Source organism: Cervus canadensis, chromosome 8, assembly GCF_019320065.1.
Source record: "Cervus canadensis isolate Bull #8, Minnesota chromosome 8, ASM1932006v1, whole genome shotgun sequence".
Taxonomy (NCBI): Eukaryota; Metazoa; Chordata; class Mammalia; order Artiodactyla; family Cervidae; genus Cervus; species Cervus canadensis.
The window spans coordinates 84,005,827-84,025,432 of record NC_057393.1 but is presented as its reverse complement, the minus strand read 5'-3'; the positions used below and the strand labels follow the sequence as shown (position 1 = coordinate 84,025,432).

General features: G+C 43.3%; 1 protein-coding gene and 1 non-coding gene across 2 annotated transcripts in view; one reads left to right on the top strand and one right to left on the bottom strand.

Moving 5' to 3' along the window:
* The window catches only part of ACTN2 (actinin alpha 2), a 77,881-nt gene that overhangs the window by 32,326 nt on the left and 25,949 nt on the right, over positions 1-19,606 (top strand). The window contains exons 2-8 of the mRNA XM_043477019.1: positions 1,212-1,326; positions 2,195-2,314; positions 4,708-4,794; positions 9,999-10,086; positions 11,641-11,719; positions 15,029-15,110; positions 19,146-19,231. Coding sequence (XP_043332954.1) covers positions 1,212-1,326; positions 2,195-2,314; positions 4,708-4,794; positions 9,999-10,086; positions 11,641-11,719; positions 15,029-15,110; positions 19,146-19,231 — 657 coding nt within the window. The remainder of the gene's footprint in view (positions 1-1,211; positions 1,327-2,194; positions 2,315-4,707; positions 4,795-9,998; positions 10,087-11,640; positions 11,720-15,028; positions 15,111-19,145; positions 19,232-19,606) is intronic.
* Positions 7,816-7,919, bottom strand: LOC122446875. Its single transcript, XR_006271035.1, has one exon. It is a non-coding gene; the product is annotated as a U6 spliceosomal RNA (small nuclear RNA).

Below are 19,606 nucleotides of genomic sequence, written 5' to 3'. Positions count from 1 at the left end.
CAGATGGTGATTGCAGCCATGAAATTAAAAGATGCTTACTCCTTGGAAGGAAAGTTATGACCAACCTAGACACATATTAAAAAGCAGAGACATTACTTTGCCACAAAGGTCCATCTTCAGGGTTTTTCCAGTGGTATGTTGGATGTATGGAAGTTGAAGATTTTGAGGTGTTGGAGAAGACTCTTGAGAGTCCCTTGGACTGCCAGGAGATCCAACCTTCCTAAGGTCAGTCCTGGGTGTTCATTGGAAGGACTGATGCTGAAGCTGAAACTCCAATACTTTGGCCACCTGATGCGAAAGTTTTCATTGGAAAAGACCCTGATGCTGGGAGGGATTAGGGGCAGGAGGAGAAGGGGAAGACAGAGGATGAGATGGCTGGATGGCATCACTGACTTGATGGACATGGGTTTGGGTAGACTCCGGGAGTTGGTGATGGACAGGGAGGCCTGGCGTGCTGTGATTCATGGGGTCGCAATGAGTTGGACACAACTGAGTGACTGAACTGAACCGTGTATATATATATACATACAGACTTCCCTAATGGCTCAGCTGTAAAGAATCTGCCTGCAGTGAAGGAGACAGAGGAGATGCAGGTTTGATCCTTAAGTGGGGAAGATCTCCTGGAGGAGGAAATGGCAACCCACTCCAGTATTCTTGCCTGGAAAATCCCATGGACAGAGGAACCTGGTGGGCTACAGTCCATGGGGTTGCAAAGAGTCGGACACAGCTGAAGTGACTAGGCACGGCATGATTCCTTCATGCAGTGCTTTGAGGAGGATATATGTGTGTATGTATGTATATATATGTGTGTGTGTGTGTGTGTATAGATATATATTCTTTTTCAGATTCTTTTGCATTATAGGTTATTACAAAATGTTGACTATAGTTCCCTGTGCTATACAGTAGGTCCTTGTTGGTTACCCATTTTACATAGAGTAGTTGTGTATATGTTAATTCCAAAAGTAGTACCTGTTTCAAGTGAACAAAAATTCCTCAAGTGGTTAGACCAAATAAATGACTTCCTTTTCTTTGTCTCTAAAGAGGAAATGTTACTTGTATCTTATCTTTGGGCTGCAGATCCTTCTTTCTATCCAATTCCCAGATGGCCCAGCCTCCTGTGTCCCAGAAGGGGTAAGAGGTTGGGTGTGGCCCACGCAGGGGTGCTGAGTGTGGACAGAGCTGTGCTGAGCACTGTTTGCTTCTGGTTGCAGACCTTCACCGCCTGGTGTAACTCCCACCTCAGGAAAGCTGGCACTCAGATCGAGAACATCGAGGAAGATTTCCGGAATGGCCTTAAGCTCATGCTACTTTTGGAAGTCATCTCAGGTGAGTCTTAAACATTTTTCGTAGGTGTTATACCCAGTTTGTCTGAGCAGTAGATATGTATGCATCTGTTTTTTTTTTTTTTTTTTTTAAAATCTCCCTTTGAACCTGACTGGGCAAGAACATGGTATTATTGGCAAAGAAAACTTTCCAAAGAGCAATCTGTCTGGAGTTATTTTTCTCTTCTAAAAGAGGAGCGAATTCTGTTTAAAACGGACTTATTAAAATAATGTTTCTGCCACCCACCTTGAAACAGAATGAGAGAAGAGAAAATGACATTTATATAACTCCTCACCAGGCTGCCCTGTCCAGGTTTAGTCCAGCTAGTGTGTATTCCAAAAACTGTCTTTCATGCCAAAAGCCAGTGTATACATTGGCTTAACTCTGCAAACAGGAGTCAGAGTTTCTGAGGGGTTATACCTTGCCCTGAATGTCAGCTAGCTGGTTTAGACATTGGACTGGAGAATGGATGAAGGCAGGGCTGCCCTGATCTGGGTATCCTCATATTCCCATGTCTGAGATGAGCCCTGCAATTTGAATGAGGCTCCCTGACTTCTCATAGCTGGTCAGCTACTCCAGTGGCTGCGGGGGCCCCAGCCAGCTTTTTTCTTACTTATTTAAACATTGGCTCATAGACCAAACAAGGCTCTCCCAGCAGGTCTGAAAAGCATATGGAGTTCATAGCACAGCCTCTGCTCTGGTGCATTTCATCTTGAAAGTATTGTGATTTACAAAAACTGGAGACACACGAGGAACAGTCAGATAACGATTTTTGTTTAAGGAGGGCGTGTACTCTGAATTTTGTCATCTTGATTCTGCATCAAGGGGGCTCTTTTCTCTGTGTCTACACGATTCTTTCTTCACCCGACAGGGGAAAGGCTGCCCAAACCTGACCGAGGAAAAATGCGATTCCACAAAATCGCTAATGTCAACAAAGCCTTGGATTACATAGCCAGCAAAGGCGTGAAGCTGGTGTCCATCGGGGCAGAAGGTAAATGGGGTGTGATGGGAAAGTGCACCAACCCCCCCACAGGGCAGTGGGCCTGCAGCTGGTTGCCTTCTTCCCTCTCTGTTCCCTCCCGCCATCTCCTCTTTGCCAAGCTCTGGGTACCGTGAACAGGAAACAAGGCTCTAAAGTTGTTTGAAAAGAATAGAGTCAAATAGAGCTGATACTTGCCCCTCGAATATTAAGCTTTTAACTTATTACTGTACTGATTTAGCATGAAACAAAGATGGCTTCTTTTTTTAGGCATTTATCTTGAGAACACAGCGTCTGGATTTTAAGAAGATATTGCCATTATCCCAATGACCTTGTTGTTCTAGGATGTGATAACTTAGGAATGAATGTGGTTTGAACTTTATGCATTCGTGTGTGTGTGTGTGTGCTCTGTCATGTCCGACTCTTTGCAACCCCATGAACTGTAGCCCACCAGGTTCCTCCGTCCATGGAGTTTTCCAGGCAAGAATACTGGAGTGGGTTGCCATTTCCTTCTCCAGGGGATCTTCCTGACTCAGGGGTTGAATCTGCATCTCCTGCATTGTCAGGCAGATTCTTTACCACTGAGCCACCTGGGAAGGTGGTGTCAGATTCAGATTTAGAGGGTGTCAGATTCAGAACTAGGCAGATGCATTTCCTGACCCTAAACATGGTCCTAAAGTAAATTGTTTTAGAAAATTGGATCCCAGAGATTACAGATGGGGAGTTTTGAGTGTGTCTGTATTCCATTGGCAATCAAAGAGGCCCAACTAAAATAATTGTGGCAAGGCTGACAGATATGACAACTGTGGACTGGACAAGATTTCCATTTGAAAAATAATCGTAGCCTAAAGATTATGACTTTGGAAGAACTAAGGTGATCGGCAGTGAAAAGAATCAGAACCTGTGACATTTCTTAAAAAATAATTTTAACTTGAATAATTTTTCCTATATTACACATAATAAAGAGAAACTCTTTATACTTTGTGCAGAAAAATGAATAGAGTCAGATACGCTGCTGTCTCCTTAAGACTAATCATCTGAAGGAGAAAGAGTTTGTACAGCCCAGCGAGTTTTTTAAAAAGTTGGAGTATAAGTGCTTTACAATGTTATGTTCGTTTCTGCCATGCAGCAGTGTGAATCAGCTGTGTGTACACGTACATCACCTCCCCCTTGAGCCTCCCTCTCACTCTCCACATCCCACACCTCTAGGTCATCACAGAGCAGCGCGCGGATCCCTGTGCTACCCAGCAGCTTCTTCCCACTCGCTGTGTCTTCTCCGCGTTGTAGTGTGTATACGTCAGTGCTTCTCTTGGTTTGTCCTCCTGTCTTCTTCCCCTGCTGTGTGCACAAGTCTGTTCTCTACATCTGCATCTGTGTTCCTGCTCTGCAAATAGATTCATTAGTACCATTTTTGCAGATTGCATATATATGCATTGATATACAATATTTGTTTTTCTCTTTCTGACTTACTTCACTCTGTACACCATACTTTAGGTTCATCCACATCACTATAGCTGACTCAATTTCATTCCTTTTTATGACCAAGTAATAGTCCCTTGTAAATATGTGAATGTGAAGTCGCTCAGTTGTGTCCAACTCTTCCTGACCCCCCAGAAGGTAGCCTGCCAGGCTTCTCTGTCCATGGGGATTCTCCAGGCAAGAATACTGGAGTGGGTTGCCATTTCCTTCTCCAGGGGATTTTCCTGACCCAGGGATCGAAACTGGGTCTCCCGCATTGTAGGCAGATTCTTTACTCTCTGTGCCACCAGGGAGCTTTATACGACTTTTCTATCTATTCATCTGTCAGTGGACATCTAGGTTGCTTCCATGTCCCGGCTGTTGTAAATAGTACTGCAGTGAACATTGGGGTACATGTGTTTTTTTGAATTATGGTTTCCTCAGCCCAGTGACTCTTAATAAGAACTAATAGGAAGGATCTCCATTATCTGTGGGAGATTGGGAGTCCTGGTGAGTCTAGCAGGAGCTGAGACTACTCTGCCATTCATTTATTTTGCAGCTGAATCCGACAGCCTGCCAACTGGGGAGCTTGAGGAGAAGGATCAGAGTAAAGATGAGCCTGTGCTCTCTGTGTGTGATTATTTAGAACCTTAGCATGTCTAGTCTTTAAACCTGGGTAATCCCTGGGTTGTTTTCAGTGACTTTACATATGCAAGATCTGTGCTCATTATTAACTTAGAATTTATTTAAACTGGAGACATTTGGTTATGAACACCACATTTATAACTAGCCATGCTACGACAGTTACAAAAACAGAAACTGGTCTTTCCATATGTTATTTTCCAATAGCTCTGAAGTAAAAACTTACAGAAGACTCACAGGAAAACTTTATGTGCTGAGTATGTTATCTTTAACCTCATTTTTTTGTTGTTTTTTCTTACCTAAAGAAATTGTTGATGGCAACGTGAAGATGACGCTGGGTATGATCTGGACCATCATCCTGCGCTTTGCTATTCAGGATATTTCAGTTGAAGGTAAAAGACTTGGTATTGAGTTGATAAAGTCAAGTTTGAATAGAGTTTTGTAAAACTGAACAGTCACTTACATGATTGAATGAAAGATGCCTGAGTTGGGTTTTCACGAGTTTTCTATTTGTATGAAAAAAAGACCCCAGCAATGCTGTTTCATTCATGGGGGTGGAATCATTTAGGAAAAGATGAGCACATGTTCAGAACAGAAGTCGCTTCTTTAAATGAGTATTTTTTTTAGCTTTTTTATTGCTTATTATACTGTCGGTTCATGATTTTAACAGTTCTTTAGACTTCACAGCTTGAAACCCTTTTTTTCCAAGTGCGAAAAGATAATCAATTGAAATCTGTTTGTTCATTCCTTAGTTCTTTTTTAACTTCCTCTGTCTCTTATCCTTCACTCCCTCCCCCCTCTGTTTTTTTTAAAAAACAAAGTCTGTATCGTCATCCTATCTTTCAGCCCAGTAACTGTTCCATTGTTGTAATATAATCCCAATCCTTGGCCTTGCCACTGAAGATGCAAATCTTTAGTCTTTTACACCCACTGCATTCCCAAATATTTTGATGAATTCAGCACTGTCAAAAGTGTCAAATTGACGTTCTTAAAATTAGAACTTGGCTTGTTTAGCACTTGAATCACAAAATGCATAGCTGCACGTTATACTTAAGGGTAGTCTGACTTGTTCAACCTTCTCCAAGTTTGTCACCTAACAGATAACCAGGCACCTGAATGGTAAGGGCTGAGAGTATTGTTTACAATTCTGTCTTGGAATTTCTCTAAAGATCAAACTAAGATATAATGATATTAAAGCCTCAATAATTCAAGCTCAGGAATAGTAGCCAGCTTGAATTTACTGAGTCATACACTGGACTTTTTTAAAGAAATATTTACTTATTCATTTATTTGACTGTGTCGTGTCTTAATTGTGTCATTAGGATCTTCACTGCAGGCACATGGACTCTCTAGCTTTGGTGCATGGGCTCCGGAGCATCTGGGCTCAGTAGTTGCAGCTCTCGGGCTTAGTTGCTCTATGGCATGTGGGATCTTAGTTCCCTGACCAGGGATCAAACCCATAACCCCTGCATTGCAAGGCAGATTCTCAACCACCGAACCACCAGGAAAGTCACTCATACAATGTACTCTTATTAAAGTACATTCCTTTCATGCTTGTGAAAATAATAAGATGCTTTTAAAAAATTCCTGCTTTATTAAGAAAGAATAATTTGTAATCATCTAATCACTTTTATATACTTCTACATTTAAATATTTAAATAGTTGAGCCCACTTTGTAGAACAAGTTGAAAAATCTTGTTCACATCATTGCATTTACTACACTAGCAAATCCTTTTCCCACAGATATTACAGAGGTGAACTTGACCTCAGGTTTTTCTGATTGGTTACATTTTAAGTCACTGATAATATTAATTGAAAACTTAATTCTAGTTCAAATGTAACTATGAATGGTATGATCCACTAGAGATTTTCCCCCAAATTATTATTAATGTGCCCAAGATAAGATAATCAAATCATGGTTTTTTTGTAAACCATATCATGATAGAAAGATTTTCCAATGACAAAGAAATAAACATTCAGAAGTGTGATTTCACTGGCAAAGTGCTTAAATCTCTTCAAACAGAAGTCTTTTGGTGTCCTACACAGTAGATAATTTGCTAATTTATTTCTTTATTTGCTTAACTTTCATGGAGTCATTTCTTAGAAACCTCACTTAATTTCTGTAAATGTACAGAAAAATTGTCTAATTTATTTAAATGACATATATTGTGTGGAAAAAAGCATTGTCATTTAGACTGAATTCTTTGAGAAGCCGCTCTCCATCAACAGAAACGACGGGCCTCTTCTAAGAAGGAATGTGAGAGGCTGCCGTATGAGCTGTTGAGGGCAGTGCAGAGATGCCTGAGTAGATGCAACTCCTTGGTGGTGTGGTTGTTCGTGATGGAATGGCAGATGGTACTGCCCATTTACAGCATGCTTTGTACACCCACCGTCAGGGTTTTGTGTGTGGACTTTTCAGGTTTAACCCTCACCTGCAGGGGGTGAGGTGTGCTTCAGTCATGTACTATTTGGCACAGGCTTGTAGCCTTCCGTTGAAGCCTCAAAGTGAAATTGGGGTGGGAGAGAGTCAGCTTTGTTACAGTAGCCAATTCAATAGGGAACATACTTGCTTCAGCATTCATGGTCTAAGAGTGTTCAGACATACTCAAACAGAAACTAGGTTAAACTCATGATTTTTCTTGCCTGGGGAATCCCATGGATGGAAGGAGCCTGGTGGGCTACAATCCATGGGGTCGCAAAGAGTCAGACACAACTTAGTGACTAAACAATAATGATTTACAAAATGACTTACAAATCTAAGGTTGAGGGACTTCCCTGGTGGTCCAGCAGTTAAGACCTTCCCTTCCAACGTGGGGGAGTACAGTTTCAATCCCTAGTTGGGGAGCTAACATCCCCTGCCTTGGGGCCAAACAAACCAAAACAAAAAGAACAATATTGTAACAAATTCAATAAAGACTTTAAAAATGGTTGTCAAAAAAATCTTTAGGAAAAAATCATAAATCTAAATGTAAGCGGCAGTTATAAGATTGTATTAATCTACTTTCTGTATGTTTACTTATCTAAGTTTTTTTTTAATTTCTTTTTTATTGAAGGATAATTGCTTTACAGAATTTTACTGTTTTCTGTCAAACCTCAACATGAATCAGCCATAGGTATACATATATCCCCTCCCCTTTGAACCTCCCTCCCATCTCCCTCCCCATCCCACCCGTCTAGGTTGATTCAGAGCCCCTGTTTGAGTTTCCTGAGACACACAGCAAATTCCCGTTGCCTATTTAACATGCGGTAATGAAGTGTCCATGTTACTCTTTCCATACAGCTCACCCTCTCCTCCCCTCTCCCCATGTCCGTAAGTCTATTCTCTATGTCTGTTTTTCCACTGCTGCCCTGTAAATAAATTCTGCAGTACCATTTTTCTATATTCTATCTATATGTGTTAGAATACAATATTTTAAAATATGGAACACTTCACAAATTTTCGTGTCATCCTTGCACAGGGGCCATGCTAATCTCTGTATCATTCTAATTTTAGTATATGTGCTGCTGAAGCGAGCACCAACCTAAGTTTTATTTAAAGTTTATTTTAAAAGTTTGGATTATCTCCTCCTATTGTACTTTTTCTTACTAATTCCATTGGCCAGAACCCCAAAGGCAGGCTATTATGTGTATAGCAGAACAGCTAGCTATGAAGTGCCATATTTCAATATCTGTATGAATATTACAATAAAGTCTTAGAACTTTCAGTCTTTTTCCTTAACAGGAACTTGTTATTAATAAGAGACATGATCAGGAGCCATTCAGATTATTCTTGGAGCACATGAAATTTGGGGGGTTGTATTATTTCATCTGGATTATGGGTCAAAGAAAAGTCTGAACTAGAAATGGGAAGTTTAGAGAAATGATTATAGAATACTTATCTTGATTTGAAAAAGTCAACCTCATACTGAAATAGAAGACCAAGGCCCAATTTTGAATAAGAGTCCACACGTTCAGGTTTTGAGGAGCTGTTTGGATGTATGAAACTTTGGGTCCTCTAAGAAGCAAGTGCCAAGATGGTGTTAGAAGTTGTCATAACCTGTTCAGGCTGCCATACAAAATACGATAGCCTGGGTGGCTTAACAGAAATTTATTTAGCTGGAAGTAAAGATCAGGTTGGCAGCATTGTTAGTTTCCAGTGAGGGCTCTCTTCTTGCTTGTAGATGTCTGCCTTCTCTCTGTGTCCTCACATGGCAGAGAAAAAGAGGGAAGGGAGAAAGACAGGAGGGAAAAGAAAGAAAGAGACATCAGAGAGCTTGCTCATCTCATAAGGGCACTAATCCCATCATGAGGGCCCTACCCTCACGACCTCATCTAACCCTAATCACCTCCATCTCTAAGTACCATCACACTGGGGGTTAGGCCTCCAACCCATGAATTTGGGGGGGACACAGATATTCAGTTTATAGCAGAAATGCTAGAGGTTTGTTGGGGGAAATGCCTATGGGGGGAGGATAAGATGAGGGGAAGCAGCAGATGGCAGGGTGCCTTCAGGCATAGTGCCTGGCTGACACTTGTGCTGTTGAGAGAAGGACTTGGGAAAGAAAAACGTCATTCTGCAGAGTGGTCCTCAGGCAGCTTCAGCCGGGCGGATGGGGGAGTCCCTCGGCCTCATTGCTCTCAGCGGAGTCCGGCTTGTGGCAGGAATGGCCCCACTCTGGTGCCCCTCCCTTGCTCAGCCTGGGGCTGAAGTGTGTCCTCAGGGGGATGCAGGGGTGATTCAGAGCGTGGCAGCTGGGACGTCAGGTCTGTACTGCGCTCCCAGCAGTGACACATCTAAGCAGTGTCGTCATGCCTGCTGCAGCAAGGTGCCCCTTGTTCTTCTTGTTTTGCCGCACTCTGTGGCATGCCGGATCTTAGTTCCCGGACTAGAGATGGGACCTGAGTCCCCTGCAGTGGACGTGTAGTCTTAACCCCTAGAATATCAGGAAATTCCCAGCAGTGGTTGCTTTTTTGTTTTTTGTTTTTTTCACCTTGGTCAGAACCCCAGTGGCCAAACGTGGAATTTGCCAATAAAAACCTCTAAGTATTTTAAAATCACTGAGAGAATATAGAAGGGAATACATTTCAGACACAGTGGCCTCTCTGAATTCCATTTACTTAAGAATATACATTTTAAATGAGATCAGTGACAGGTTGTGCATATGTGTTAGTTGCTCGGTCGTGTCCGACTCTTTGCGACCCCATGGACTGTAGCCCCCAGGCTCCTCCGTCCATGGGATTCTCCAGGCAAGAATACTGGAGTGGGTTGCCATTTCCTTCTCCAGGCAATGACAGGTTAGTTAAGTCATAAATTATACACATTAAAAAATTTTTTTTCATCAGGAAGGTAAGTTACCAGTACCCCTGATGGCTGGTTTGGTTTTCATTATGTCATACCTTGTTGTCACTTCTGTATTATCCTTTTTAAGCCCCTTCAAGGAGCATCAGAAGTCAGTCCCTGGGAACAGGGCTCCAGCCCCTCTCCTTTTGCAGAGGTGATGCCTTTGGCGATGGGCCCTCTGGGAGGTCTCTTTAGCAAGTGATGAGAACTTGGGTGAGTGACCGGTGAGGGTGAGGGTATTTCCCCAAGAACTCTTTCTCTTGGCTATCATTACAGAAACCTCTGCCAAAGAAGGCCTGCTGCTTTGGTGTCAGAGGAAGACCGCTCCTTATAGAAATGTGAACATTCAGAACTTCCACACCAGGTGAGCAGCCAGGGCCCCGGGGCCCTTATATGCCCTCCGGAACATGAGTGGGCAGGGAGAGCAGTGTTTGTTTATCTCAGTGTCTCCTGTCTGTGGGGCGTTTTCTGTATGAAGTAAAACTCAGGCTCTGGACTGATTGATACTTAGGGTTCCACTGGGGAAAACGTTGGATTCAGGCTAGGGAGACTGGTACTGACTGTGAGCATCATGCAGGGGTACAGCAGGGTTGGCTTCTCAGGGACAAGGAGACATTGAAATAGGGTCTGCATATCCCATGTACGAGGTCCACCCTGTCCCTTTTGTCTGCAGTGCCCAGAAGATGCTTCATCAGTCAGCTTTGTAGGCTGGGATTGGAGAAAAGTAGAAAAGGCCTGTTTGAAAAACTCTAGGGAGCTGAATGAAGGAGATCCAGAAATGATGTGAGAGCATGTTTGCTTCAGTCTTTCCTTTCTCGTGTACATCTTTTGCCAGGTGTTTATGTTTTCTCCCTTTGTGTGATAGGGATACCCGTGAATGTAAATGGGTCCCCAGCCCCCATAGATCAGAGAAAAGAAATGAAGGATACAGATGAGCCCCCAGGACCAACTGGGGAGGTTCATCTAGGGAAATAAGTATTATTAGGTGTCCTGAGTGCACACAGGTGAGGAGGAGGCTTGCTGTTCCTACAACAAGCTGTCAGGATGAGAGGACCTGGAAAGGCTGGGACCTGCTGGGTGAATGTCAGAGGCCCAGTCTGGCCTTCTGCTCACCTCCTTTTCTTTCTCTGGCCCAAAATGGGCCTGAGCCCTTCAACAGTGTAGCCCTTGGGGTCTCCTTCTTCCCCACCCTTCCAGGCCCAAGACTCCCACTCCTGGTCTTCAGTGAACCTGCTGCTCGTCACCAGGGAGCTCTTATCCTGAGGGTGGTGTCTTTGGGCAGAGCGGAAATCTAGACTCTCCCAGCTTAGTCCTTCAAGTACTTACCCATCGTTGCCTTCAAACAAACAAACAAACAAAGCAATAATAGAAAAGAACCCTATGAAGAAGGATAGGGGAGAGGGTAGGATTTCAGAGTGTGTTAAGGAGTGTGCTCTTGGAGGAACGTGTGTCCTGGGCGTTTCAGGGTGGACCATCCTGGTGTCTGTCTGTTGGGCCGACTCCAGGGACTTGGAGGAGAGAGAGAGGAGGAAGCCAGACCCGCCAGACCCTGAGGGGGTAGAAGGGCGGTGGTGGGGGGAGCATCTTCCCTCCGGCCCTGCTGGTTCTCCCAGCACAGAACTGACCAGCGCAGGAGCAGCGCGGCAGGGAGGGAGTCCCCAGCAAGGCTGAACCCGAAGCCATAGATGGAAGCGAGACTAGTAAGGGGGTGGCAGTCCTCGGCAGCCCCCAGGAGAGAGATGAGTACTCCCAGGGAAGGGGCCACGGCGTCACTGGGTGGGGGAGTGAGGGAGGTACCTGGGGCTCCGGGTCCCAAATTCCAGGCCAACACATGAGCAAGGGCAGCCCCTTGCCACTGCTGCCGGCGCCTCTCCATTAACCCGAGTTCCTGTTCCTCCCGACTGTGATTGTCGTGCAGCTGGAAAGACGGCCTTGGACTCTGTGCGCTCATCCACAGACACCGGCCCGACCTCATTGACTACTCAAAGCTGAACAAGGTCATTTGGGGGGCCCGGCATGCTGTGTCCACCCTGCCCCCAGCATGTCGTCTGAGACTGAGCCCGTCAGCCCTGAACTCACACCAACACCCAGGCTGCTGCCAGTATGCCCTCCCAGCCGGCCCGGCGAGGGGTGAGGACAGGAAGGGTGGCCAGGAGCGTGCTCACCCGTCATTTTAGGGCAGGACGAGACCCAGAGCCAGGTCACCATTTTGGCCCACATTACGATGTTTGTTGTATTGGCTTGATTTACTATGAAAGCTTTATATATGTTTCTTAGAGATTTTACATTCCCAGATTGAAAATAGGGAAGTGAAGTATCTGGGGAAGGAGACGCAGATACCCCAAACCTCGTATTTAAATTCCTTTTATCTTTTCTGAAAGATTTAGTTGCTGACATATTTACTCAGAGTTGATTAACTTGTTTCTCACACAAGAGATGCTTCATATTTACCTTGCTATTGATGTAAGGTGTTAGTTGCACCCTTAGAAAAGAGGTTTGGGGGATTTTTGTCCTTCTCTTTTCAAAAAATTCAACTTACGAAATTTATTTTTCCCCCAGCTTAGGAAAGTTTCATTATTCCTTTAAGCTTAAGCTTTTATTGCGCTTAAGTTTCAAATAGTCTGAATTCTTTCTTTAAAATAGTTTGCACATATGATCTGTGATGGAAGAAAGAAATCCTGCCCCCTTCTAAATATTGCAGTGGACAGTCTATGCCCAGTAACAAAGCCACGTAGAGACTTAAGATGCCCCGGGACCATTCCTGCCAGGGCGGCGGGCGCATTGCCTCCCACTGCTGTGTGCTTGGCTGGCCGTGCACCTCTAGTCGCTGTGTTTGGTGTGGAGTCTGGTCTTTGCTGCATGCTTCTCTCACGGCGTGACCCGTGGCGGGTGGGGTGGACGAGTGTGCTGGCTTTGGCCACCTTGCAGTTGTCACCACCCTCCCCCTGACCTGTCTTCACTGACCATGGGGTAGCACACGAAAAATGCACTTGTGTCCTGAAGATGAGAACTGTGGTCCTCAGGTGGAAGATTGCCGAAGGGAGTGGGCAGCCAGAGTTTTTCAGCTTCCCCAAGTGTATATTCTCACCCCAGAGTTATTCTGAAACGTGAAGACAGTGTATATTGTTTTCAGTTACTGTTTAACTTATTTGCAAAATGAGGGAATTACACTATATAGACCTAACTTCATTAGCAGTTTTATAAGGGTCAGTTTTTAGTGCTCAGTCGCTCATTCGTGTCCGACTCTTTGCAGCCCCATGGACTGTAGCCTGCCAGGCTCCTCTGTCCATGGAATTCTGCAGGCAAAAATACCAGAGTAGGTTGCCATTTCCATTACTCCGGGGGGTCTTCCCAACCAAGGGATTGAACCTGAGTCTCTTGTGTCTCCTGCCTTGGCAGGCGGATTCTTTACCACTAACGCCACCTGGGAAGTTTTTATTACAAAAGTTCAATAGACATGTGGTAATTGGCCACCTATGATCAGTAAAAAAATGATAATAATTAACAATAGCAGTTAATACTTTGATCAGCTCTAGATTAGGCACTTAATAAGTATATATATTATGTATGTATTAGTATGTGTCATACATCTGGGTATTACTGTTAATATTAATACATATATTTTATGTATATTATACATACACAAGGGCTTCCCCAGTGGCTCAGCAGTAAAGAATCTGCCTCCAGTGCAGGAGACATGGGTTCAGTCCCTGGGTCGGGGAGATCCCCTGGAGGAGGGCGTGGCAACCCACTGCAGTGTTCTTGCCGGGAAAATCCTGTGGACAGAGGATCCTGGCGGGCTGTGGTCCATGGAGTCGCAGAGTCAGACACAGCTGAAGTGACTGGGCACACAGCATGTGCATGCACAAACAGTCTTTCAGTCTTCGTAGCACACAGTAAACTATGTGTTGTAACCTGCCTGTTAAGTTGGTACTCATTATCCCAGATTTACAGATGAACAAGAGGAGAATTTTGTAATCTGCCCAGGGTCACATACCAGTAGCTGAGCCAAGAAAACACTTAATTGCCATGTTTTATGTCAAGTCACATTCTAAGTGAGAAACCATTCACAAAGTCTCTGAATTATTACTTTGTTTTTAATGCTGACATTTTTCTTCTATGTTAAGAACAAAAAGAAACTTGACTCAGCTATTTGGCTTTATAACATTTGCATAAAATATGCAGCTACAACTCCCCTTATTATATGGCTGCTTTTAATAAAAGGATTATATGCTTTGTGATAGTTGAAAAAAAGTTTTGCCTGAAATGATAGTAAACTCTGAGAGGCCAGGAGGCTTGCTTTGGTTTCTTCCTTGAGCACTGAACGTCTTTGAAGCCTGCATGTTTTAAATGTTTCACCTTATCAAAGTGATTGTTCTCATTGCAAAACATTGTAGCTTCTGAAATGTTTAAATGGCTTTGATGGTAAAGTTCATTATAGTCATCTCTGGAATAACATTACTTCTCATTTTGATTTTTCTATATTATATACTCCCCCATCCCATTTCAGATTCACGGTACTTAATCTCTTTAGAAGATAAAAAGAAGAAATATTAAATACATCTTTTAATTTTTCAGTATTTCAGTTAAAAACTTCTGGTTAAATATATTTTGTTATGTTATATATTTAACCAGTTTTACTGTGGAAGACAAACACAGTCTTAAGAACAAAAATTTCTTCACAGTTTTCATTTACAATATTGTTTCTATGGTTTCTTTAATAATTTGATTTTTTAAATTTAATATTCTGCAAACCAAACTTTGACTCTTTGTAGCCATGTTGTAACAATCTTTAGTGATCTAAAAGTTTCACCTAAACAGGCTAAAAGCAGCATTTTCTAGCACTTAAAACATAAATAAATGTAAAGTTAGTGTTGCACTAATAAATATTTGGAGACCACCTCCCAGATCTGGAAAAATGTATGTTTCATGCTTCCTTTTGGAATCATCTAAATTTTGGTATTAAGAGTTGGAAATAAATGCTAAGGTATCCAGGGTGGTTTTTTTTTTTTCCCGTCCATGAGGAGATATCTCACAACTTTCCTCCCAGCCACACAGTATCTGTTCTCTCAGACTTTTTGCTCACATTTTATAAAGTGTGCATGGATTGAGCGATTTTTATGTTATTTTTGTTGTTTGTCTAAATGTTTGAAGTGTTTGGGAAAAGATAAGAAAGAAAATCTTATACTATTGTGGTTATGTGTGGATGGGAAAGTTTCATACCCAAAATGAGGCATATAAAAAAATTCATTCAGTGCTGTTCAAAAAAACATGTTAAAAAGCTGATTATATTCTTTTCCATGCAGGATGACCCAATAGGAAATATCAACCTGGCCATGGAGATAGCAGAGAAGCACCTGGATATTCCCAAAATGTTAGATGCAGAAGGTGAGATGAAAATTGTGTTTACTGACTTAACAGAAAATCTATGGGCTCCCTATGTTACAGCCACACATGGGGACTTCTAGGTTACATCTGAAGCACTTAGGGTCCCTTAGAAGTTTCTGTCATTGGCCTCATAATTATTAGAATATTTCATGTGTAGCTACTTCAAAATTATTTTTTAGAATCCTACTCAAAACCAAGCCAGCAAGACTGTAGTGAAAGGACTTGGTAAAAGGTTCAACTTTGACAAAGAAATGGAATGCTTTGGTTTGTGATTTTCAATGGAAAGCTTCCTATCTTAATTTAATTTTTTAAACAACATAAGATTACTTCTTTTTTTAACTACATAGGCAGAAATTTAACAAATAAATCTCCTTAAGCTTTAAGACTCCACAAGGAAAAAAAATCCTTCCCACTAGAAGTTATGGAATCACAATACAGACTATAGAACAGTTAGCCATCATGTGCCTCCCAGACTTTCATGTTTCATCTTTAATTTGTTCAAGTTAAATTTAGTTTCGTTAGAGCTGGAACCTCTCAATATGTTGCAGCTTAGCAGCCCTCATGCTGGGGACTGGTTTCAGTACTTTTCCTGCCCTTTCTGTGAGATGAGTTTGTGTGAGTTTTGCCCTGGCACAGCATTGAAAGCTCGTATGCATGGACATCATTCACTTATTTCATTTCACTTATGCATGAATCACTTCTCACTCAGCAGATACTTGATGAGCACCCACCATATATACAAGATCCTGGAGATGCTGCAGGAGATGATGACATGTATAAGGCAGGGCCCAGCCCTCAAGGAATTTATATTACTGTGCTTGTTGCTAATCTTATTATTCTCTGTTGGTTTGTTGCTTCTGCTAATTAGCATTGTTGGGGGAAAACAAAGAGCTTAATTCTAGTCAGTTGTCAATCTTCTCTTCTTCCTTATTTTTGGTGACTGTATCATGGCTTCTCTAACAAAATACCACTAAGTAGGTGACTTGAAACAACAGAAATTTATTCTCTTATAGTTCTGTAAACTGTAACTCTGAAATCACGGTGTTGGCAGGGCCGTTCTCCCTCCAAAGTCTGCGGAGGAGGACCTCTTCTTGTTCTTCCAACTTCTAGAAGCCCCAGGTGTTCTTCAGTTCCTTTTAGCATTGCTCCAGTCTCTGACTGTCTTTACATGGCCATCTTCCCTCTGCATCTGTTTCTATGTCTTTTTCCTCTTCCTAAAGGATACCCGTCACCATGGACTAAGGGTGTGTCTTTCTCCAGCATAACCTCATCTTAACTTGATCACATCTGCAAAGATCTACTTCTAATAAGGTCACATTCACAGGTGCCAGGAAGTAGGACTCCATCTGTCATTTTGGGGGCCACAGTCAGTTAAGTCTAATTTTGCCCGTTTGTTAATGGCCATTTTATCAAACACCTGTAATACTGGGTGTTGAACACATTTGAATACATTCTTTGGAATCTACTTACGGTTTTTCACAAACTCATTAGAGGGAGAAAAGCAATGAAAGAATGAAGTCTCAACGTAGAAGAAGTACCTTTTGCTTCTTGTCCATCCATCCTCTGACCTCCGTTTACATTTGGGTGCTCTGTACTTTAAACTTTGCATACATTAAAATACCTATGCAGAGTTTACCACTTGAATGAACAGCTAGAATGCCGAAGAGAGGAAAAAACAAGTGACAGTAAATTCATCTTTGCCTTCACTGACGCCTCCCTGACTTCTGACAGTGCAGGGTGAGCTTGGAATTACCCTGTCTCTGGCAGGCCGACCATCCTCTTGCTCCTGGCTCTCCTTTAATCTGAGTCCTGGTCTGGACATATGTTCTGCTTATCCTGAGTACTTGGGCTATGTTGGCCCTCTGTTCATTTCCTTCTCCTTTGTGACATCCTTGCCTCTTGTTGTTTTTCTTTTTTTGTTTTTAATGGTTCAGAAAAATGCTTATATATGATATTATTTTCTTTGCAGAGTAGTTTCTGTAAGAGTCTTCTGGCAAAAGAGTTATGAACTTGACTGGCTTGGGTGTAGGGCGTGCAGCGGTGTAACCAGCTCCCCAGCAGATCTTCCCCCACTGTTAATTATCCTTTGTGTGTTTGCCACTTGTGTCTGGACTCACCATCCCCACAGCTTCGTAGTAACATGTTCCTGCCTCTGTCACTCTTTCATTGTAATGTCTTTAATACCGGTTTCCTCCCCTCAGATCATTAATCCCTTTGGCAAATCCTTGCCTCCATCCCAACCCCCTCTACCCGCCTTCCACTGCTCTTGACCTTCCTTCCTATCATTTGTGATGGTCTCTGAACTCTAAATGGAATAGCTAATTGGGCTACCCGCCCATGAACCTGTAATAAAAACTGGTGAGATTCTTTCCTGTCTTAAGTACCTTCCACACTTTTTAAAAAGCTGAGAAGGTTGTTTCTCTGTGTCCTCCCTCCAGTGTGCACCAGGTGTAGGTTTGTCGGTGCTCATGGTCTGTGTGGACCTGCAGGAGGCCCCTTGTTGACCCCGGGACACCCCGTCTGTCCAGAGGGAGGGAGCACTGTTGTGTGCACCCAGTGGAATTCTGGAGTTCCCACTCCAGTCATGGATGCGACTTACTTGCTTGGTTAGGACTCTTCTGAGCTGGCCGTGCGCTTCTCTCGGGCGGTTCTTAGAAGTGCACACAGAGTAAGGAATTTGCAAATGTGACTTCTTTGATTTGAGCCAAAGTTTAAACATCAGAAGTGTGTGGGAAGGGGGAAGAGTCGAGACTTTGGCCTCTCTGAGAGGCCTGCTGCTGTTGGAACATCCAAGCAGTTAACCTTCTTTTTTTCCACACGGATTTAGTATACGCTGCCAGACCTGATGAGAGAGCCATAATGACTTATGTCTCTATCTTATCTTAAGATACTTACGTTACTCTCATGCTTTTGCTGGTGCGCAGAAGGTGAGGATGTGAAACATAAGTCACCACTCACCTCTCACCTTCTGTGTCTTGATTTTTTCTTCAGTTGTTTTCGCCCACCCCCCCACTCTTCGGAGTAAGGAGATCCATCTGGTTCCAAAGAAGCAGTCATTTGTTTTTTTCAGTCTAGTTTTCTTTGAAACGTACTGTCTATGCAGTAAGTAGTATGCCATTCATGTTCGTTTTCCAGAAGGTTCCATGCTGTTCCACAACCCCAGATCCTATCAATATCCTCTGGAAATCCGATGACGAGCTTTCATCTTGGGGAATTACACGGCACCTTTTTTAACTGCATTCTGTCCAGTGACTGAACTGAGTCTCAAGTTAGAAAGCTTGATGATTCAGCCACAAATGGGGTGGCCAAGGTGAGAAAGGAAGAGTGTATGTTCTTGTGGTTCTGTTTTCTCTCTTCCTGCTGGTTGTCTTGGCAGCTCCTACCCATGGTGGCAAGAGTCATAGTAATAAGTTCAAGTCATGTATACCCTTCTTTTTAGAAGTTCTGTTACTCTGGGTGGTTTCTATCAGTGGCATGGTAAGTATGTATAGAAGGGTTAGCAAATGTGCTGTTTTCAGTAAACTTCATCCCCATTTGAGTGAGGGCTGTGCACAGAGCAGAAAGCCAAGGATTATGAGGGAGGGGTGGGGAACTGGTGGCCACGATGGGGCCAGAGAGGTCTGCGTGTCCTCCTGCATCTCGCAAAGGGACATACCTTGCTCACAGCCAAAGTGGCGGATGACGTGATCCACTTAAAAGGCAGGATCCCACAGGTCCTTAGGAAGTGGGAACCAACTCTGATAGGCAGCACCCGGGCTCCCATAGGAATACCTTGCCTGCACTTAAAAAAAAAAAAAGCCCACCCGGGGTGGGAGGGAAACCCTCATTTTGATGATGTAAAAAGAAATGTGCCGGTTGAAAGCATTGTGTTCACAAGCGTTCAGTTCTGTGCAGCCTTCCTAAAGGTCAGGATGGTGGGCCCAAGAAACACAGAAAGTCAAATGTAAACCAGTTTGTTCTTCCCTTTGTTCACCCTGGTTTCTGCTCTTCATCTGTGTGTATGTCTGTTCTCTGTGTTATTTTTCCCTCTCTCAGACATTGTGAACACTCCCAAGCCCGATGAAAGAGCTATCATGACATACGTTTCCTGCTTCTACCATGCTTTCGCGGGCGCGGAGCAGGTATTTAACCCTCGTCTGTTTGGTTGCCGTGCTGCCCTTGTGCGCTGGTTTCAGTTACGTGTTTACATGTGCACGCGAGCACACGCGTGCATACCTGGGTGTGTGTCCATGCGCTTCACATCTTACCTGGGGCTCTTTCTGAGTGCTCTGTAATGACCTAACTTGGCAAGTTCCAAACTGTGAATGCTTTTTTATTGAACAGCTTTACCCTCAAGTTCCTGAAGTGTTCTTAGTTCTCTGTCCTTCTAAGATATTGCTCATATTTCACTAGTCAGTTGTGGGAAATACTCGCGCTTTAGGAAAAGCAAGAGCCGTGAGAATTGGGCCGCATTGACTGTGCGGTGAAGGGGGATTTGACCAGGAGGAGTGAACGCC